General features: G+C 37.2%; 1 protein-coding gene across 1 annotated transcript in view; it reads left to right on the forward strand.

The window, feature by feature from the left end:
• DENND1B (DENN domain containing 1B) overlaps positions 1-22,370 on the forward strand; it is a 149,273-nt gene that overhangs the window by 61,955 nt on the left and 64,948 nt on the right. Inside the window, exons 6-9 of the mRNA XM_084211590.1 lie at positions 8,407-8,476; positions 9,473-9,553; positions 13,986-14,039; positions 17,041-17,151. Coding sequence (XP_084067716.1) covers positions 8,407-8,476; positions 9,473-9,553; positions 13,986-14,039; positions 17,041-17,151 — 316 coding nt within the window. The remainder of the gene's footprint in view (positions 1-8,406; positions 8,477-9,472; positions 9,554-13,985; positions 14,040-17,040; positions 17,152-22,370) is intronic.

Raw genomic sequence — 22,370 nt, forward strand, 5'->3', positions numbered from 1 at the left:
GGAAAGGAGATTTTTGGGTGTCTGTTCCAAGTTCTTTGCCTAGACTATATCTAGTATAAAAAACAATAGATCCAGAGGGTTCACAAGAGCTTGCTGTTTTGTTGCAGAGGAGATACTGATATTGGCGAGAGTGACCCCAAAGAAATACTTTGTTTCTCTCTCTGCTTTTTCTTCCTTCTCTCTTAATTGTTTTGGTAACAAAAAACAGCAATTTATTTAAATTAAATTAAAGGCAGAGTGGTCTCATTAAAAGACAAATTTGCAACCTCATTTAAGAACCTAGCAGCCTGCAAGCCCAATAGAGGAAATGGGAATATCCAGTTCAGCAGCAAAAAGGAAGAACAAAATTGAATTTAAATTGCTTTTCAAGTGAGAATATAGACAAACACAAGAAAGGAGGAGCCAAGTGCATTGGCAGCAAATGGCAAAGAGAGAATTTTGGAGAGTAGGGTAGGAAGAAAATGGAGAAAAGCAACTTCTCAGTTTTTTGGGCAGCATGGAAATCAGGTAGTTGTGGAAAAACCAAACAAACCAAAAACTACCATATAATCGAAGTAGCAAAAGGGAAATATTTTATTCTGGAAATTAATTTGCTTTCTGGGATCTTTGAAATATGCCTTTAGTAGTACTTCATATGGTTTTAAGTCTTAGGCTTTTGCAATGTGTAATATTTAACCATTTTCTCAGTGATACATTTTTTTAAATATAACTTATTAAAGCCCAGAGTGAAAATGTATGTGTATGCTTTTAGCTCTTTTCTCTGAGTTAATCTTTTCTTCCCTCATCAAGCTAGAAACAAAATTTTGCATTGTTTGTTTGGCTGTTACAACATTTAATCAGTTATGCATTCTTAAGTGCATTTAAGTACTGCATGGAGTGCTGCAAAGCAAAGGATGTAAATTCTCAGCTGGTGTAAGCTGGATATTTCTTTTAACATTTCCCCACGATTGTGCATCAGCTAAAGATTAGTCAATGGTCTGTTACTGGGTAGAAATAAGTAGGAAAATGAAAATTGGCAAGCTATAGTTTTTCACTGAACCATATCCAAAACATTGCCTTTATTGCTTTTATTGTGACAATTTCAAATCCACAATGCACAGCTGAATGCATAACAGCACTAGTTTCATAGCACTGTTCTCGTGGCTGGGTACTCTGCTTATCTCCAGAATGTGTGTGTGTTGTGTTTAGCTCAGACTGAAGGAATGCATCACTGTTTCCATCTGATGTGTTCTAGTAGCCAGTCTGTTTTTTTCTCTGAATCCCAAGATTCATTAGAAGTGACCAAGTGAAAGAAGACTCACTAAGCAGATTTCTTTGGGCATTTTATCTGTCTCTCCTTGGCACATGCTAATTGTTCTTAAATTAACCAAAAGAATAATAATAAAAAAGAATGCTGTCATAAAAAACCTCGCTGTCATATAAAACCTTGCTTTTGTCCATGTATCAAAACCACATTAAATGATATTTGCTGTGTGTATACACATGATGGTTGACGTATGGGCAGTTCAGACTACTTGTTCATCACAGGTGTGTGCACTACAGCCAGGGACTTTTATATAAAACACACAGGTGCAGATGTACAGGAATGCCATGTCAGACTGCCTTCTCCTGTGCACATGGATGAATCCCCTTGGACAAGAGGACTATAGTAAGATTACTGACTGAGGCTTTGACAAAGACAGAGATAGTTAAATACAGAAAACTTAATTGAATTGTCATAAATAACTGAAATGTAACTAAAAATCTCTAAAGACAAGTCAGTCAAAGTGATTGGAAGGAGATACTGTAGAAATTTGAGTAGGCTGATGAGTGGGCAACAGGACACAGCTTTTCCCTTGTACCTGTCCTTTGTGGATACTACCAAGCATGTGTTAGTTAACCTCTGCCAGGGCTTCTAAAGAGATAGAATTTCAACTGCTGAATGGGATTCTTAACTGAAAGCTGAAGTAAAAGCTGTTTGTCCTCAGGTTTTACACCAGCAACTCAAAGCTGCATGTAAGATTAAAGTCGCTGTGCTTTATGGGACTTTGCTCTATAATTCATTCTCCATCTGAAACACTAATTGAAGGAAATTATCTCTGAATTTTCAGCCACATGGTCCTGCTTTAAACTGGATAGTTTGAAACAAAAAATATACTTGTACCTGCAAAATTCCTCTATAAGTTTTATGAAGCTTTTTTGCATTTTATATACACATGTATATGAATTGTGTAACTAGAATTTTCTTCCAAATCAGAATTTATTGTTCAAATACTCTCTATGTTTATAAAGGGAAATAAAAATTTCCCAAGGTAGCTTTCTCAGGCATTGTTGTTTGGAAAACTTAATTGTGATATTGTATTGTCTAGAATGAATGTGCAGAGCTTTACTCCAGTTGCCAAATTTCACGTGCTAAACTATAGTAAGATGAGAAAATAACTCTTATTCTCCAGAAATGCTGTGTGATTCCTTGGCAGGTTTTATTTAATTTAGTGCTTTTCATTAAGCTGCATGGCTGCTTCGTGAAGCTCTCAGTGTGAATCCTGCTGTGTCACCTCCTCCCTCTCCACAAAGTGTTGAGCTAATGCAGCCATGTAAGACAAGGGATACACAATAGGCATATTGTAAAGTACCTTGTTGAGCTCATATCCTATACTGGATCTTTTCTCCTAGGTTTACTTTTCCTATTTTTGGGTAATAGTTTTGCTAGCTGAGGTTTCAAGTGATGCAGGAGAAACTCGAATGTCTGCTTTTGAATAATAGTGGACTTAATTCTTCTGGGTTTTGTTTCTAAGTATCACTGCTGCCTGCAGTGGAAATAATACTTTCTGGGTTTATGTGAAATGGATTTTGAATTACCTGAATGGTTTTAGTACAAAGTAAAAATAATTTGAAACTCTTGATGGACTCTGAAGTTGACCTTAGGTGTGCAGAGGAAAACAAAATGCATCATTAAAATGCTCAGTCTTAGCTTTCGTTAATTTTATGACTGTAAAATTGTCACCTACGTTTCCAAATGAAATGTTCTAATAAGGAAGACAGGTTTATGTGGTAAAGCTTTGTAGTTCTTCAGTTCAGACCACGCTTGAAACTTTTTCACTCTTCCTTTAGGCAAATCCCTTAGAAGCAGAATGTTTCAATTTTACACATTTTGTGTCAATTTTCCAGACAGAAAAGTAGCCCCTAGACATTAGACATTTAGCTACGGAAAGGCAGTTTCCTTAGTTTTATTTGATTACTAGAAGTTAGATTCCTGCTGATAGTTCAGGACTGTTAGTGGTTACCTGACTATTTGACAGAAAACATTTCCTCTCCTTTGTTTAACCTTTGACTCATGAATGTAAAAGTTTTATCAGAGCTGTAGTAGAAGCACCGGTGAGGTGGAAGTCTACTTATGGCAACAAGGGTTGTGTGTGACTTTGAATAAAAGTCTGAGCTCCTGCCTTGTGGCTCATTTGGATTAAGAGAAAATGCTAAGTATGTTTTTAATTAACCATGAAGGATCTTGGTCTCTTGCTTTTGTGACAGACAGGGGCTAGACTTTTAAATAAAGACCCCTGTATTCTCCATCAGGGAATATAGATCTATTAATATTGTCTATGTTTTTATTGTTTCTCATTATTATGGAAGAAATATTTAGAGAAATCATTGTATGTTTTTGTATCTTGTCCTATGTTTGTCTTACATGTTTGTTTATCTAACAGTTACTAATGGTAACTTGAGGAATGGAAGGACAGTGGCTACAATTAAAGAAAAATAAATAAGAAAGCAGTAGTGGTTTCATAGTTTAAGAACTGAAATTAATTTAGGCTTCCACATACATTAAAATTGAACATTAAAGCCCTGATTTTCCTCTGCTTTCTGTACTGTGAATGTATAGACTGCACATAAATAATTTTATGAATAAAGGTAGGGTAGTGAGGTTTTTCTGATAATGGACCTTAATTTTGATTTTTTTCTGTTGTTAAGGTACATATTAGTGTGTACCATAACACATTGGGGTACACATTAGTGTGTAAGGTACATATTAGTGTACATATTAGTTTTCCAGTCATGAATTAGGAGGAGTAATGTATTATAGGTCTCCTCTGTCAAATTCAGCCACTTAAAAACTCAGTGCTTCAGATAATGCATTTCTGCACTGTCTTGAAAAAAAAGTAGTTGCCCAACTAGTAGATGTTGATGGACATTTGTGTGCTGGATGAATTTTCTGTACATAGACTAGTTCTACTGTGGTAGCAAAGACTAAATAATTTTGCTGGATTTGTTAACAGGACAGGGTCAGAAGATCCTTTGACCTGAAATGCTTCTGGATTTTTGCTGTCATACAAACAAATGCCAAAATAACCAAAAAAGCCAAGTGCTGGGTACTGTCCTTGTGTCACAACAGCCCCATGCAGCATTCCAGGCTGGGGCAGAGTGGCTGGAAAGCTGCCTAGTGGAAAAGGACTTGGGAGTGCTGGTTGACAGTGGCTGACCAAGAGCCAGCTGGGCACAGATGGCCAAGAAGGCCAAGGGCACCCTGGCCTGGATCAGGACCAGCGTGGCCAGCAGGACCAGGGAAGGGACTGTCCCCCTGTACTCGGCACTGGCGAGGCAGCGCCTTGAACTCTGTTTGCTTTGGGCCACTCACTTCAGGAAGGGCATTGAGAGTCCAGAGAAGGGCAACAGAGCTGGAGAAGGGTCTGGAGCACGGGCCTGATCAGGAGCAGCTGGGAGAGCTGGGGGTGTTTATCCTGGAGAATAGGAGGCTCAGGGGTGACCTTTCAGCTCTTTACCACCACCTGAAAAGTGGAGGCAGCAAGTGGGTGTCAGGCTCTGTCCTGGGTCTCTCATCATGGGACAAGAGGAAATGGCCTCAAGTTGCACCACTGGAGGTTTAGATTGGATATCAGGAAAAGTTTCTTCATGGGAAGGATTGTTGAGCACTGGAACAAGGCTTCCCAGGTGGATTCACCGTCCCTGGAGGGATTTAAAAGACAGGTAGATGTGGTGTTTGGGATGTGGTTTGGTGGTAGATTTGGCAAGGCTGAGTTGATGACTGGACTCAGTGGTCTCACAGGTCTTTTTCAGCTGACTGTAGGACTCCATATACAATTCTTTGTCCAGTATGATATACTGGATAAAGATGTGGAGCCTATAGCATCCAGTGTTTATCTACAAATAAATCTGTTTACTAGAGCAGTCCAGATCAATTAATAGGATTATTAACAAACGTGCTTCCAAGATTAGCCTTTGATGAAAGAGGACGAAAGTGTTGCTTTATAGCCTTGAGGATTTAACAAAGTGCAAAGAGCTGGGACTTGGTCATTGAGGTGAGAATCCATAAAACCACCTGATGGTGTCTTTGTCATGAGCAAAGACACCTGTGTTTACTTTGAATGCAGAGATGCATTGTATATGCACACATGCAAATGCACTCTTTACTGTTTATGAAAAAACAGGTATAACAATTCTTTATTATGCTGAATGAATTACAATTAGCAGATACATAAAAGAAAAATATAAAGGGAACTTTGTTGCTTTCCACTAAATCTTTGTAATATTTTGTTATAGCACATTAGAATTAGAAATACTGAAAAAAGCTTTTGCAATTAGGCTGTGCTATTGAAGAACTGAAGATTATGTAGAAAAGAAGCAGAGGACAGGTTCTGGCAGCCTTTTGTTTCATGCCATGTAATGCAATGGAGTACTTATTTTGATTCTCTTATTTTTTCAGATTTAAGAGGCACATTGAAATGATATTAACCTTGTGTCTGTGGTTGCAAGGCTTAAAGCAATTCTTTTACTATTCTTTCAGCTCATAAAGGAAACTGACTTTCATAAACTGTGGTCAAGTAGGATGTTTTCCTTTGTGGTTCATTTGCACAAAGACATGGAAGTGTATCATCAACCTGGTGTTGCTAAGGGAAGAAATTTCTATGCAAGTACTTTGGTCAGCATGCCTTGCTGTATGAAATGAAAATCTCCCTTGGCTTTCTGTTAGGGTTCATTAATTTCAAATAATTAATTTGACCTTTTAAAATTATTAGAAATTGCATTTAGTTTTTCTTTTCTCACTAATAGGGTAGCTGAGATCATGCATGTAGAAAAGAAGTATGGTTAATATTTTATTGAAATGGAATATATTTTTATAGAATGCTGTTCATACATGTTCATTATCAAAAATAGATTATCAGATGAGATTCCAGAGTATTTCTACAGCAAAATGTGCTGGGGTCATGTATACTATTAACACAGAGGGGAAAGCAAGAAACTGGAAAGCCTTTAGATAGTCTTACACATTTGTGTGTGCAGTGTTATAAAAATACTTTGCAATTTATACCCACCTTGTACCTTGACTTTGACAAGATGCTAGGACAGTGTTCCAGTCCCTGCTGCAGTTCTGGGTTGTGAAGCTGTTCCACAGCTCTGACATTTGCAGAAACTCTGAACACAGCAGGGAACAATTAATTCTGTTTGCCTCTCTGTGCTGTGTTTCAGTGATGTGTAAAACCAGGTTAGCTAGATTTCAGAAGATTATAGAACAGGAGTCCTAGGTGAAAGAATGCTCAAAGATCAGATGTTTTAGGTGCTGATATGGTGGGTGTTTTACGAGGGCATGGAATGTTCACACCTGTAAGCAGTGAGTGGCCTTACAAAGGTGCACTAAAGAGAATTTTATGGTTATATTAAGAAAATATAGAAAAACAAATGTAATAATGTCACACCTTAACCACTGTCAGCAATACCAAGCATTAAAAACGTCTGTAAGCATTAAGAGGTTGATGTTGTTTTGATTAATAGCCAGCACAATGTATGGTAAAGTGTGATAAAGACATTAATATGGTAGAGTTAAAGGAAATCATTAAATCATTGCCTCTGTCTCTTTGGCTTGGCAAGAGCAAATTCATGATGAATTTTTGTGGGTTTTTTGTGGGGTTTTTCTTTGGTGGTTTTTTTTTTTTTTTTGGTGGGGGGGTTTTGGGAGCCAGTAGTTAAAGCATTTTTAAAGACAGCAAAATTCCTAGAAAATGCATTAACTGTAACTGTGTTTGTATTTCTGCTGCGCTTTTTCTATTCCCTAAGAATCAGGATCTGTTTCTAAAGCCTTGCCAGCTGCATACTGAGAACAGAGGTGTTACAAAGAAAACACAATCCTTCACTGGACTCACTGCAGAAAGCAGTGCTTGGCTTCTCTACCAGCCAGGGTTTCCCCTGACAGCTTTCCTTTTCCTATCAGGGGAAACATTTTGGTTCTGCCTACCAGGTTTTTGCAGTTGCAGGTAGCATATTTCCTGGAATATATACATTTGAAATGTAATGTCTGTCCTCAGCATGCACTAAAGCCTTTAAGAAGTGCATGTCTGTGGATTTACACTGCATTGAAGAATGGAGTCTTTAGTGGTGTTATATATGGCTATGAAATGTTCTGAAAACCTTTCAGGTGCTATTTCCCTTCCAGCTCCCCCTTCTAATCTCCAACAACTAATATTAACTATAATATTACCTATTCAGCAATGTTTGTGATAAAATTGGACCAGAGATGAGAAAGTGTGTAACTTGTAAATAAAGCAGAATGTATACTATTATTTAGTTTATCAGGCAGGCTTAAATAGCTCAAATAGTGATGGTGGAAAGTTGTGTAGCATGTGGTCACTGATATCACTGTTAAAGAGAATTTCTGTCAACAGAAGGCAAATTGGAACTAATACCACTGTGTTGGAGTTTCTTTTCTTGTACTCTTGAGTTATGTCTTATTTGTCTTGGATTCTGTTTAACTCAGTGAGAGTATTGTGCTCAAGGGCTGCAGACTTGTGTTAAAAGTCTCTTAAGTATAGATGTATTTGTGTTTTTGTATGTGTTTGTGTTTGCAATATTGCTGAATGGTTTTATTTTTGCAAGTTAATTTTATCTATAGAAACGACTTTATAGGGAGACCAGTATTCTTACATATAATGGTGACATCTCTGCTATTGCACAGCATTGCACCGTTTGTCAAATAGAGGGTACCTGGTCTGCCCAAACAAAGTTGTTTTTTATTCTCCAGGGAAGCAGCAGGCTTGTCAGTCCACTGGGTATAGGAAGATGTGGAATTTCAAAACTGCAAATAACTACTGAAATCTGTAACAATTAATGATAGTGGGAATGCGATTAGAAACTGTTTCAAATGTTTTTTGGTTCCTTGAAAATACTAAGAAGTCTAAGTATTAGGAGTTAATCTGCACTTAATGGAACTTCATGCAAGTATCCAGCATAAAAACCATCTATCTATACTGTCTGTCAGTGATGTGCCGTTGAATTTCTGGGGAAAATGTTGCTATGCTTTTTATTTGCATGTAGAGATGTTATAAAAATGTTCGGTTCAGATCAATCATTGTAGTATTTTCTAAGCACTGGAAAAATACATTGATATTTTATTAAAACACTTCTTTCCTCCTGTTTTAGTTACCTACCATGGTTTGAGGTATACTACAAGCTCCTAAACACCCTGGCAGATTATTTGGCTAAAGAACAGGTAATTTTACATATTCTAGTTCTTTGTATAAAATGTTTTCCTTGAAATATTAGTCACCATTTCAAATACTGTAAAGGGATTCTATACAGTTTAAAAGTTTAAGGTTTTAGTAGGATTTAGAAGCAAGTTTTATTCCTATTACTGAAATTCAAAGAATTTAAACGTACAGCTTCCACAGTCACTCGAATCCCACATTAGTCTAAAAAAGCTGCTGAAAATATACCTTTATAACGTGTCAGTCTCAGCATAAACAGGTCCTGTGTGAAGTGTGAGCAGTGTCACATCACTGGAGAGCTGCATGATGTATTGATTGTAAACTGTAGCTCTCTGGAACTATCTGATTATCAGCTGCAGACACTTTTGTTCAGAACTGTATGAAATACGATGTACTGTTTCACCCTTCAGATTAACTAAAAACTGCCTCTCATAATTCTGACATCTCAAGTAGCAAGACAAAATTACTTGCAGCATTTGGTGAAGAATCATGATAGTTTAGTTTGCATATTCATGAGCAATTAGATGTATTCCAGGATTACACAGCAAAGGACCTACTGGCATCTGTCTTTACTGACAACACTAAAGCCATACCTTTCTGCTTTATATTAGTGTATTAGATTTCAATTAACAAAAAAAAGCACCAATATTTAGCCATATGCTATAGACTGGAAAAGCTGACATTTCAAAAATATATGAAGTATAGAATAAGCAATAATTATGCATTATAGTAATGGACTATAGAAAATGATGATATTGTATGTAAAAAGATAAATAGGAAAGTTTGGTATTAGCTGTGTGATTCAGTGAATGGAATATATGTAAGTATTACAAATGCTATAATTAGACCTTGGTTTTGGTCCCTATTTCACTGTAATAGAATTACCATTGTTTTGGTTATTAAATATTTATATCTCTTTGTCAATATGGAGTTTGATGTGTAGCAAATAGTAATTAATTTCTATATAATAATTAATTAACTTTAAAATGTATTCCCTATAGGAAAATGACTCAAATGATTTGTTGAAATCATTGTATAGCCATCCTGTGCCAAAGGCGAATGCTTTAGTCAGTTTAAGTGTGGTAAGTATTTTTTCTGTTTTATTCCTACTGACTATGAAATATTAGGTAAAGTTGAAAGAAAAAGAAACCTCAACCCTTTGAAAGAGTAAATTCGTGTTGCTTCCCATCATTAACTGGCTTGGGCAACCTCTTTTTTTCCCCTCTGTGCAGGGTGGAGACTGTCTCTGTCTCATGTTGTTTTCTAAAAGTCGTAGTCATAAAGAAGAAGAAATTTGAATTTTGCTCTGTGGATGAGAAAGTAAACTGCAGTGGGATCTGACAGTGCTGGAACTACTTTTTTGTGTTTCCAGCTGTTTCATGTAGACAATTTTGGTTTCTCCTGCTGTGCATCAGGAGACACTAACTCAGTTTTATTGCCTCTTATGTCTGAGTAGGTACAGTTTCAGGATTGGTCAAAAGTCTGTGAAAGCTGGCTGCTTTCCCATCTTTCTTCCTCTTTTTCCTAGTTTTGCTTAATCATACAAAAATGCTGTAGGAAGAGCAGTAGAAGTATTCTCTGTTATGTGGGACTTGAAGCACATCTTGGTGAAATAACGTGTCCAGGCCTCCTTTGCTTTTGTGCTCCAACTTTTTGTGATGTGGGTTGGGATGGTGATAGTGGGGCAAGATGGTGCTGATGCAGAAACATCAAAAAGTGGATATGTCATTGTTATGATTCCTGAAGTTTTAACCAGAATTAGCTTGTGAGTGCGTGTTTAAACACATTTATAGAGTGTGTGTGAAATACAAAGCTAGAACCTCTGCTGTCTCTGAGCCATTTACATGTTCAGAGCATCTGTACAGTTACTGTACTTGCCACAGCGTGCAAACAGCTGGGTCATGGTTAAACCATCACACATTGCAGGACACAGGAAGTAGTGATTTTGTAAAGGCTTCACTTCCACACACACTGAAATATCATTAGGTTATTTTTCTTGCCCTTATTTGTGTGGTTTCTTGTGACTTAGCTCATGTATCTTAGAAATAAGCCCCATACTTCAGTTGAAGTAAGCACAGATTCTAGAAAAGCATCTGGCCCTATTATGAAGGCAGGAAAAATGTTCCACTTCTGTTCCAGCAGTTACTGATCCTTACTACATAACATAATGCTACCTTTATTTTGTTTTAATTTTTCATATTTCAGATTCCTTGTATTTTCCCTAGGCTGTAGAGACCTAATATTTTCCCACCATGTACCGTACTAATTGACTGTATTTGGAAGTCCTTCCAGTCTTGTGTGTTGTTTTTCACCAAAACAATGAACTGGATTTGAGGCTGCAGTTGGAATTGTTTCTGTTGATATGTTTTTTCTTTCTGTTGTCAGTGTAGCATTTCAGTTCCTAGCACCTTTGCCAAAAATACTTCTGTATCTCAAATAATATTTTGCTATCATTAAATGTAGTATTACAACCAATTATAATTTGGCAACTCTAAAATGGTTTCTAAAATGTCCTTTAAAACTCCTGTTTTAAAGAGGAGTGACATAAAGGAGTTTTAAATATATTTTCCCTTGTATTTCTCGCAAAGTTCATCTTGCCCATAAATTGCTCACCTCAGAATGAATGTTGTGAGGAATGTGGACATGGCTGTCTTGGTGAATATAGCTGGCTACACTGAAATGACAGATTGCTTGCTATAAAGTCAATACTTGTTGGTTTTATTTCAATGTTGTCTGACTTTGGAATTGTTATTCCTCAATTATGCCTTGTTCCCAGTTATATCAAAGAGTTTTGTAATCTTTCTTGCTGAACAATGGCTCTTGAAGTGCAAGCCTCTTGCCAAATGCTTGGCTGCAGGGACAGCAGAGCAAATATTGTGGGTTCAGATAGGACAGAGCAGGGAGGAATGAGTCAACTGGAATCCCAATGCTTGTTGAATCTAAAGACATCTCTGTTTTTGTAATGTTGCAGGAAGCAGGGAAATATTTATTGCCACTTGCACTTCTAGTCTTTTGTATTGATGTTTCTTTCTTGGTCCTCAGATAAGGTAAAAAAAGCTAGACTGGAACCATCAGTAGTCATAGACTTAAAAGACCATCTAAAAGATGATGGTAAAAATGACATCCTGAGGTGGCTTTTCCTTGTGCCAGGATCAGTCTGGTTCAGATTTCATTCACTCAGATGTGCTGCAGGGTAAAGGCTCGTGGATACTGCAGCAGGGTTTGGGTGGCAGACCACCGTGGTCCTTGGGATTTTGTGTGTACAACTCTGCTAAATTACATCCACTATCTGGATATGTGGTGTTTCCCAGCAATCTTTGGTCAAAATGTCTTTGTGTACTTAGGGGTCAAGTTGTACTCTCACTGTTGGTCCCAGCAACAAATAGTCTGCCGCTGAAATTTATGAGGGAGTCATGTGTACTGTGAAACCTGAGCTTAAAAATAATTTTGATCACTTTTTTTTGTTTATTTTAATTTTTTAAAAATGTTGTCGTTATTGGGAAGGCTAGCTAAGTCTGAATTCAAATGGGGGAGGAATAAAACTTACTTTTAGCCAGATTTTAAACATGGATTATTACAAGCAGTAGAGCCAGCTTTGGCCTTTCTTGTTGGAAAACTCAAAAGTCAACTGTTCAATCTTTCTCTCATCTTGCATAAGAACCAAGAGATGATTTTTGCAAGTGAGCAAGTTTTGAAAAAACAGCCTTGTCTTGTATCGGTGAGTTTAAAAGGCACTGACTATCTAAAAGCTATAATAATTAAAAAAATAATCACTTGCTATAGGACATCTCTGTTGATTTGAGGCTTATTTATCCCTGTCCTTTGGGGAATTCTGCTGCTGTCTTTGACCTAAATGACCCATCTATATTAACGTACCTTGTCTCTTTAAATCCACCTTCAGAGCTATGTGTATGTGCATCATAATCCTTTGGTAAAAAATGCTACGAAAATCAAACCCTTGAGCTGATGAGCAAAACTTGCATTTTCCAGTGTCCTTTTTAGAGAAAACTTTATACAGGACAACAGCAATTGATTTAGTATTTCTTCCAAGGTTGTTTGTCTTCCTAAGGGAGTTCACAAAGATGTGCAAGACTCCATACCATAGTATTTTTGCTGCTTTATGACTCTTAATGACTGCAGTAATAGCTTTTGCTTCTCATAGATTTGGCTTCCTTTTCTGTTTAATGAGTGAAATATTATTACTTTGTTAATTAGAAATAATTACTTCTCCAAGTTAATAACTTCATTACTGAGAAATCTTTTGATAAATATTCTGTGACTTTATTACATATAGGGAATAATTTTCTGTTCTCAATATACTTCTGAAGAATGCAGGCATTCTCTCTGAATTTAATCTGAATATTTTTCTCTTCTTGAGCAGAGAAAAAAATATTTTTTCCCTGTGTTGATGGAAAACAATACCTGTGATATTTATTGTGCAAGTGGTATGATGTTTATGGGATTCCTTTTTTAAGCCAGTTTTTTCCCTAAATTTTAACTATTGCCAAATGACCTAATTTGTGGGGAAATTTTTCTATTAAATGTATCAAGCTGGTTTAATAAGTCTCCTACACAGACTTAATAGTATTAATTTTTTTTCTTGAATGCAAGACACATTTAAGTCTTATAGTCTTAGTTTTGGTATACCTTTTTCAAGTTTGACTTGAGAACTATGAAAGCTATGTCTTTGTGTGGCTAATTACAATTGTAAAAATATACTGTAAAACAAAAAGTCTGAAAAACCAACAAAATTCTATAGGAAAAAAAGCTAAAAATCAATAATTATCTTGTTTACTTAACATGCAGTCAGTTTTTTCTCCTTCAAAATTTAGACTAACATGCAAAAATGCCTTAAAATTACTGAGCTAAATCCATGTCTGATAACTAATAGGAACATTGGATTAATGAGAGTTAATTTACATTACATCTGGTTTTAGTTAAACCCATTTTATATTTATATCCTAGATGGCCTCAAACTAAGATGCATAAAATTGTTAATGTATTTCATAAATGATTGCAGGATCTCAGGCTTCAGATCTTGCAATTCTGTTACCACATTTTTTGGTTCAAAGATATTTGGAAAGAGAATTTATATCAAGTAATAATATTTCTGTTCTAAATATTTTTCTCATGTGAGTGGTTTTTCTTTTCCATTCTAAATTTACATTTTGTCCTTTAGCATTTTTTTTTGTTGCAATTTTTAATTCAATGCTTAATTTAACCGATGCTACTCTCAGGCTCATGACAACATTTAAAGCTGGCTTAATTTCAGTGTTATTTCAAAACTGCAGCCCAGCATTTTGTTCCCTTGGTTTTGTGCTGTGCAGAACCAGAGCTTGTCATTTCATGTCGTGATCTGCTTAATTCTTTGTCTAGCAGCAGTAAGAATGTTATTTGAAAAATGGCTATTTGCTTAAACACAGATGGGGTTGGAAATCCTAAAGGCTGGGTTCTTATGAAAAGAATTTTTTCCCTGTGTGCATAAATTATCAATTATTTTTTCCCATCAATTAGCACTCGTATTTCATTACTCCTGATATAACTGGATTGCCAACTATCCCTGAAAGTGTAAGTATTCAGTTTTTTATTTAACTGCATTTTGGGCTAGGTTGAACTTTTGCTTTTATCAAGAGATTTTTTTTTTTCCTAAGACTGTTTATAGAAATGATTGATGTCTGTTATTGCAACCTTTAGCTGGTAGTTACTGTTGCGTTCATTAACCCATTTTAAAGCCTTAACAGGGCATTTCTGACCACTGCTGTATCCACCCTTTGCTTGTAGTTACTTGGCTTCTTTGCATTTAGGATTACTTATATAAAATATATTCTACTTCTGCACCTTGCATTTTATTTGCATATTTGCCCTTTAAACACTGCATTGCTCAGCTGCAAATTCACCCATCAAGATATGCAGTCATTTTTTGTGCAACTAGGTATTGTTTCAGGCTTTTTGAAAACATGCTGTACCTGCCTACACTTGAATGCTAAGCAAGCACCAGGAACAGGGGATTTGGGGCTTTTTTGTTGGTTGTATTTTTTTGATTTTCTTTATGAAGACTTTATCCTGGATGGTGCTGTGGATAAATTGCAAGTAGAAAGTCTCAGCTCATGTTCTCTGGGATGTGTTTAGCTAGATAGCGTCTCGTAAAAGAGCTTTGAAGGGGTCCTTTTTTCCCCCTCCAGCCTCTAAATCTGGAATTGTGCATGGCTGTATAGGTGTGTGTTTTTACACTTTTAAACAGTGACTTCCTTCTGTAAGTTAAGCTGTGGGGGGCTCCCAAAATCCTGCAGTGCCCTGGAGCTGGTTCCTGGTGAATGATGGTGTGGGGGCAGCAGGGAGCTGCTCCCCTGGGCACTGGGAGATGCAGGGTGGGATGTGCCAGGGAAGGACCCAGAGCCAGGAAGCACCAGGGGAGAGGAGCAGGAGAGTGCTGGTAGCAGAGAGGAGGCCTGAGGGTGCATCTGTGCTGGAAAACACTCTGAGGAGGTGGCATGGACCATGTTACAGCTCCAGAAACCAGGGAAAGTTTCTGGATGGAGGGATAAAAGAGAGGATACTCGTTGCTAGGGCTCATTGGGCAGGACAGGGCTTCGTTTTTAAATGTACATTTTCATCTGTTTCACCTAATGTTTTGAATGCCTCTATTTTTAAGGAATCTCATAACTTATTATTTGGTGTTCCAATAAAATATAGTTTTGGAGGCCAGAGGTGTGTTATGGGCTTAAATTGAAGAAAATATGGGAAAGCATCTAACTGGGCATGTGGCTGATGAAGGATCTTGCAATTATGCCAATGTAAATTTTTTTTCTGGTTCAAGAAAGGTGAAGTAATTTTAAGTGCCTTTCTATAATTATTTTTTACTCCACTAGTAAAAGTCTCATCCTTTCAGTATGAATCAAAGTAGTAAGGTACTGATGGAGAGTTAGAACATGCAAGGAGTGAAGAGATGAGGTAATTACAGTAAATTAACAATAAAATAAATTTTTTAACCTTTTGTTGTAAGGCCCGTGTATTTCAGGAGCAGTAACTTTTCAACTGTAACAAAAAAATAACTGTGACTGTCTCCCAAAGATAAATTGGTCTGTAAAAGATTGTGAACTGGTTTTTAACACAGCTTTTCCAACACAGAATCAGCACACCATTATCAACTGCAATGTTAGAAGGTGTCCAAGGTAAATTGGACTGAGATTCTCATGGTGCATCAGCCTCTGACAACCCTTAAAAGAAACATTTGAAAGCCCAGAAGTTTTTTTTCCTAAAAATGAGTGTTTGTAGCTCTAAATCTGGTTTTTTCTCTTCCAAAATTCTATGCAGTGTGGACCAAGAATAACTCTTAATACTCCATGTCTTGAAATTAATAGTGGGTTTATGAATTTGAATGAAACTGGATTGACCACTGGATCTTTGTCTTTTCAATTTTATTTTTTCTTTAATGTTACAATACATTCAAAAAGGAAGTTGCCCCACTCTGAAGCTTTTGCTGCTTGCCCTGGCTGTTTTTTTCAGGGCTAGGTGACCTTGTTGCTGTGTGTTGGCCTCATCCAGAATAGAATGTTAGTGTACAATTCCACTGTTGATGTCTGTCCTTCTGCTGGGGCCTATCCTTGATAGACTTCCTACATGAGCATTCAGTGACAGTGTTGTCCCTGAGAAGAGATGAATAGCAGTTCTGGTTGCAGATATGATGAATGTATGAAATATTTTGCATGTATTAAATATTTTGCATATCGAGGGCTGTATCAGTATATTTTCATACATGTTCTTCAGTGTTTACAGAAATTTGCTGTTTTCCCAGGCAGTTTTGCTGGTAGCTATTTTAGCTTATTCAGAACTTGTGTGTGTGGTATTGTGCCCTGCAGAAATAATTGTTACATTTAGCTGCAACACAGAGATCCCCCCCACCCTTTTTCTTTTTTTCCCCCACTTTTCTGATGTCTGAACTATTAATGGAAGGTGCTGGTGACTTTGCCTCTGATGAAGCCCCACAGTGGGATTCTTACCAGGGGTGAAAAGGGTGGATGCAGGAAGACCGCCCGTACCTTCTACCAGTTCTGTGGGATGTTTGATGTCCTGGCACATACAGCTCAAGCAAAAGCTTGGTATTGTTCAACAAACTGTTTTGCTGTACTTGAAATGGAATAAAATGTGCTGACTTTGGGAGACCCTGGCAAAGGAGCAGTTTTATTACTGGAGCTGTGACAGAACAGTTACACCTAGGTGGAAGATCTGTTCCAGGGTTGGAAGCAGTGGTCACCTTAAAAGCAATATAATACCCAATCTCATATTTTTTTGAATTTGAAAATATAAAAGGGCAAATCTAAGTCACAAGTGTAATGAAGTGAGCAGAATTTGAATAACTTATGCCACAATTAACTTTTCATTTGCTTTAAAACCCAATTAATTATTTTTAAAGTGCACTAATTTTGGTGCAGAGGGATTTCTTTAATAGTTTGGGATTGATTTTTTTCCCCACCTATTAATTAGACAAAAATGTTCACAGGTAATAGAAATCAAATGTTCCACTTGGCTATTACTGTTGCTGTATTGTTAACATTTTTTATTCAAACAGAGAAACCTCACCGAATATTTTGTTGCTGTGGATGTGAACAACATGCTGCAACTTTATGCCAGTATGTTGCATGAGAGACGAATCATTATTACCTCCAGCAAACTAAGCACTGTGAGTACTTCACACATCTCCTTTTAAGTAGGCTATATTGAGCATTTCACAAAATGACCTGCAGACCTTTGTGATTTTAGATATGTTCCATGTGTACTTATAAGACAATATCTACATACTCTTCTAATATATGGTTTTAGTCTGGCTCTTGAAGTACAAAAGTCTGATTTATGTAAGACCTACTCAGATACATTAAGTCAGGTTAATTATTTTTCTTATCAGGAGATGAGAGTTCTTTAACTCTCCTGAGTTCATTTCTGTGCCTTCTAACCTAAAAAGAATTCTTAAGAGCTATTATAAGATCTTTATTATTCACTTGTGGCTTATTCCATTGGAGCTACTTGAAAGAAATCAAGGGTCCTTAATAATAGCTGCTATCCTAACCTGGTAATAGGTAGATTCATCTTTGTTAGAGTGGTTTGGGAGTGCACACTTTAATATCTCTGATTTGGAGCAGCCCTTCAGACTGTCAATAATGTACAACTCAAAATAGCAGTTTTTTAATTAAAGGTTTTGAGCTACTGCCCACATTAAAATGTTTCTTTTCCCCCCTTACGCCTGCTTAGGCTGCTTAATAAAAGAACGTTGCATTTGGTTTGGAAAGTATTCCTAAATATTCAGATAACATTTTATTTTACTCTTCACACAATCTTACAGATTTTTAAAATCCCCTGTATTTTGAAAATACTTCCAAGTCAATTTTGCATCAGTACAAGAAACTCCCTTTATAACCACGTTTTAATCTCAGAGTATAATTCTTATGCAGAATCTTTAGCCTATTAAGCACAATTACCTAAATTTTTTTGAAGAACGCTGCATAGAACATATGATTTAATATGCTGTCTGTGGTGGAAAATCACTTCTGTATTTCTGAGCACTGCTCATTGCACTACCAAATAAATGAACACATGGGTACAGGGTTGGATATAGCACTAAAAAATATTGTTTTCAAAGACTTGAAGGTTGCTGTAAGGAGTGAGAATTCTTTGATTATAAATAATGGATAAAAATACTTTCCATTTTTTTTGAGTCAAAAGTAAATTGAAGATAGAGAAGGTTCAGAATTGCCATAAAAGGCTGACGGGGTTTACAATTCTAGGTGCGGTAGCAATTATTTAATTGCCTTATTATTTGTTTGAACAGCCTGGTGTTCGGTTCCTGGGTCTGTGAGCAGCCCTGCAGTTAGGGCAGTGCACAAGGGCAGCACTTACCCCGTGCTCTGCAGGGTGTGGAGCCATGTCAGTCCTGGGAACTGGAGTGAAGTAAACCTGGGGTTCTACAAACTATCAAAATAAATACTCAATTAATTTAGACAATCTTCACATTCCTAGTCTATGAGAGACTTTTTAACCACCAAAGATGTTACTTTTTCTTAGGAAATCTCCATATTTTATTACAGGGTATTTTTTTCCTCCTCTGCTGCCCTTCCCTTCCTGAAATGGGTAGGAAAGAAATTGTGCATTACAACATAGTAATAAGACCTGAATGGGCAAATAGATTTTGAAGGGAAAGCCCTTTTAAAGAGCCTGTCTTATCAGAAGCTCACATGATGTAACAAAACTGTGGAATCAGAATTTTTTATCACTTTGCTAGTCTGAAACACAGCTTGCTATATTTAATTGGGGGGAAAAAAAGGGGAAAGAAAAAAAAAAAAGAATAACCATTAAAAAATCTCAGCTCCAATGATGCCCCAGTCAGCCCTGTTTTACTGCTCCAGTAGAGAGGAGATAGGAATCCTGATGGCAGCTCTGAGCTCGTGGAAGATTCATTCTGCAGGTGAGCACGTGTCCGTCTGCTTGACACGATTTAGAATTGTGCTCTCAGCCTACATTTGGATCTGCTTAGGACTTGTTTTTGTTAGGCTGAACATCTCAGCTGGTCTCTAGTGCTGTGATGTGACAAGAGAAGAGGAAGTACCAGAGTTAGACTGTGCTGATCTAGGCCACCTTTTTTAAATGATCAGATTTCTCTTTGGAAGTCATTGCACAACAGATAGAATATTCTGGTTGTGAAAAACTTCCACTTTGTTTACCTTTGGGTGTTTGCTCCTAACCTTTTAATGAATGAAAAGCCACCTTGCTGGTGTCTTTACTTGAAAAGAATTTGTCACTTTCCAGACATTTGTACTGGTGTTTGGATGTCCTGGAAAGTGTCCCCAAGTTGTGAATGTAAATAGTAGCTTGCAGGTCAAATCTAGAAGGAGAGAGCGCATCAGCTTGACTTTTTCTCTGGTTGCTTTTTCAGTCTACTAGCATTACTTAACTCATAGCTGAACAAAATTACTGCCACATCATGTTGGATCCACTTTTGATACAGGATTGGTTAATTTTCACTTGCACTAGTGAGTTCTGATAAAAAAAAAGAAATAGAAAAGTATATCTGGCTTCTTAAGAGCTTCTGTTCACAGAAGTGCTGCCTGCTCATCTTTTTCATAAACAGAGCAGGGGTGATGCATGGCTTGCTTCTTTACAGAGCAATATAGCTTAAAAAGTTAATGAAACACTTTCCACTGTAAGAATTTAATTGAATTGCCAAGAATGATTAAATGGGGTTTTTGGCAAAAGATATTTCTTCTTTAACGTGGGGATTGCTTGATGTAGTATAGTAAGCAAACGGAGTGTATTTGGGCATCGTCCTTTGCAAGCTTTGTGCTGTTTTGCTGTTGCATACAAAACACAGCAGACTGGTGCTTTCTGTTGCAAAGTTCCTGTTTTGGTAGTCCTAAATTACAGCTTGATACTAGAAAAGATTATTTGTTCAAAAAAAGTGCAGTCAAACACAACTTTCTGTTAAGGGAGTTGTGTCTTATCTTTGGGGTTAACTGAATATCAAGCGTTTATGTCAGTTCATGGAGACTGGGTTGTGATGTCACCTTCAAGTTATCAGCTCTGTTTCGGTTCACTATCTCAGGGCAGTGACTGATAACAAAAGGCATAATTCCAGGCCTTGCTCACTTTCTCCTCACCCTTCTTGTGGGGCCAGGAATGGAAAACTGCACTTACTTATGTTCAGGAATTCTTTGTCTACCATTTCTGTGCTATTAATTTCATACTGCCATTATATTCAAGTAAAGGATCAGTATGGAAGAAAGGGGGCAAAACATGATGCTATATTTAAAAGGGTTTAGTAGAGGAAGAAACAGAAGAAAATAAGGTTGCCTATTTTAAATTGCTGAGTAGAGTTTTTTAATTAAAAGAAACCCTAAAAACTGAAAGAACAAGAACTGCCTCCAGGGTGTTTTAGCTTATATTTTATTTCAGCCAAGCAGGTTTTGTTTTATGTACATCTTCAGAATATTGCAGTTGTGTTTTCTTTACATCTTCCTTTAAATTGATTTTCTGTGGGTTTATCCCCTTTAAAAATTCCTTTGGTGCAGATATTTGTCTGCTAGTCCTTCCAATTACTACCAAGATACAAGTGGAAGCTTCCCATCACTCCATTCTGTTGTAGCTTCTGGGTCATTATTTGCCCTAACTGTTGATTCTTTTATTAGCTAGACTTTCCAACCACTTTAATAATGTGATTATCACCAACCTCACAGCTTGCTTCAGGCTTAGTGTTAGAATGAGATGGATTCAGCTAGCCTGAGGATTATGCTCTGTAAGATCTGTTTGTAGCAAAAATTACCATTTCTGGCTTTTGAACAGTAAACTATGAAAGAGAAACAAATTATGTGGCTTTGGATTAAGCGAAAGGATGAATGAAACAAAGGGATTGATCTACTCACAGAGGTGGCTGTTAGTTATTTCACTTTAGCAGCAAAAGGAAGACCTTTCTTAAATGTCAGGCTGTATGTTCTTTCACAGCACTGTTTCCTCACACGTCACTGCATCTGCATGTATTCTAATTAGTTGCATGGAGCTGTATGAGTTTCAGTACAAATAATTTTTTAATTCGGTCTTTCTATAAATTATTAAAGCGCTGGGATTGGCTTTTCCTGGAAGGCTGAGCTGCAGCATTGATTTTATGCATGCTGGAGGCAGGCCCTAGATGTTTTGGCCCCAAGTGCACCTGCTGTGGTAGTCTACCAGAACATCATACCACACTCTCATGTATTCAAAGCAAAGGAATAAATCATGATTTTACAACAGTGCATCAGTTGACTTATTGCTGTTTTGTGACCGGAGGTAGGAAGGATTGCTGTTTAAAGCCATGTCATCGGTTCTCAAGTCACTCAAGCATGAAAGCTTGTCATATGCCTCTGTAATTGTACCTCTGCAGTCTCTCCCTAACTAGTCAGCTGGGGCTGTGCGCTCCGTCTCGGCACCCGGCTGGCCAGTGTCTGACAGGAGCTTTCTCAGCAGCCTGTCAGGAATATGCTAACTAGATTGGATCTTCTGCGGCCCGCACTGGCAGGTGGAAGGGATGCTACACTTTAAAGCAAATGTCTAAATGTTATCTCTGCTTTGACCAGTATTTGTTTGGGGAAATACAAGCCTGGCGTGTCTCAGAGCACGGTGCTTACAAGTTCTGCTTGGCGCTGGCTCTGGGTTTCTTTGGTAGCGGTACAAAAACAGACATAAATATCAACAAAAGGATACAGATTTATTTGTTTTGGTGGTGAAGGACCACTGAATATAAACTTACACACATACATTCGTGGAATCACCTTTACTGTTGCTTCTATGGGAAGAGAGCTTTCTACAGTTGCCCCCAGATGCTCTCAATGAATTGGACTCTTGGCTTTATTCTCTTTTCTCATTAGTCTTGTTCAGCTCATGTCACACTGTCCATAGTTGCTAGAAAAAAGTATTACAGATTTAAAATTCAATTCATATCTCAAATTCAGGTGACCTGGAAGGGTTCAAGAGCTAAATTTAGTTCTTAAAAATCAAGAAACGGATGGGAATTTATCATTAACTTGCAAGGCAGAATGGATATTCTGCTGATACTCACTGTGCTCCCAGAAGCATAATTAGAATTAATTTTGGGATATAACCTCAGATTCGCCATTTGGTCTCGAAGTAAATGACAAGTGGCATTTAATTTTTTTTCTAGTTCATGTGTAGGCAGTCTAAGATAACTGGGCAGGGGGGTAAACTGTTGTAGCTGCAGTTAAGTTCCCTTTGGGACACCTGTAAGGGAGCACATTTCCAGCAATGAGGCTACAGGATGTCATTAGGAATAAAGTGGGTTTAGAATATACAGCCAGATCTGGAAAGCTGTCTCAGTCTTGAAGTTTAGAATAGTTTTCTCATTACCACAGGAGAAATAATTGC

The sequence above is a fragment of the Fringilla coelebs genome (assembly GCF_963513975.1).
Source record: "Fringilla coelebs genome assembly, chromosome: 9".
NCBI classification, from domain to species: domain Eukaryota; kingdom Metazoa; phylum Chordata; class Aves; order Passeriformes; family Fringillidae; genus Fringilla; species Fringilla coelebs.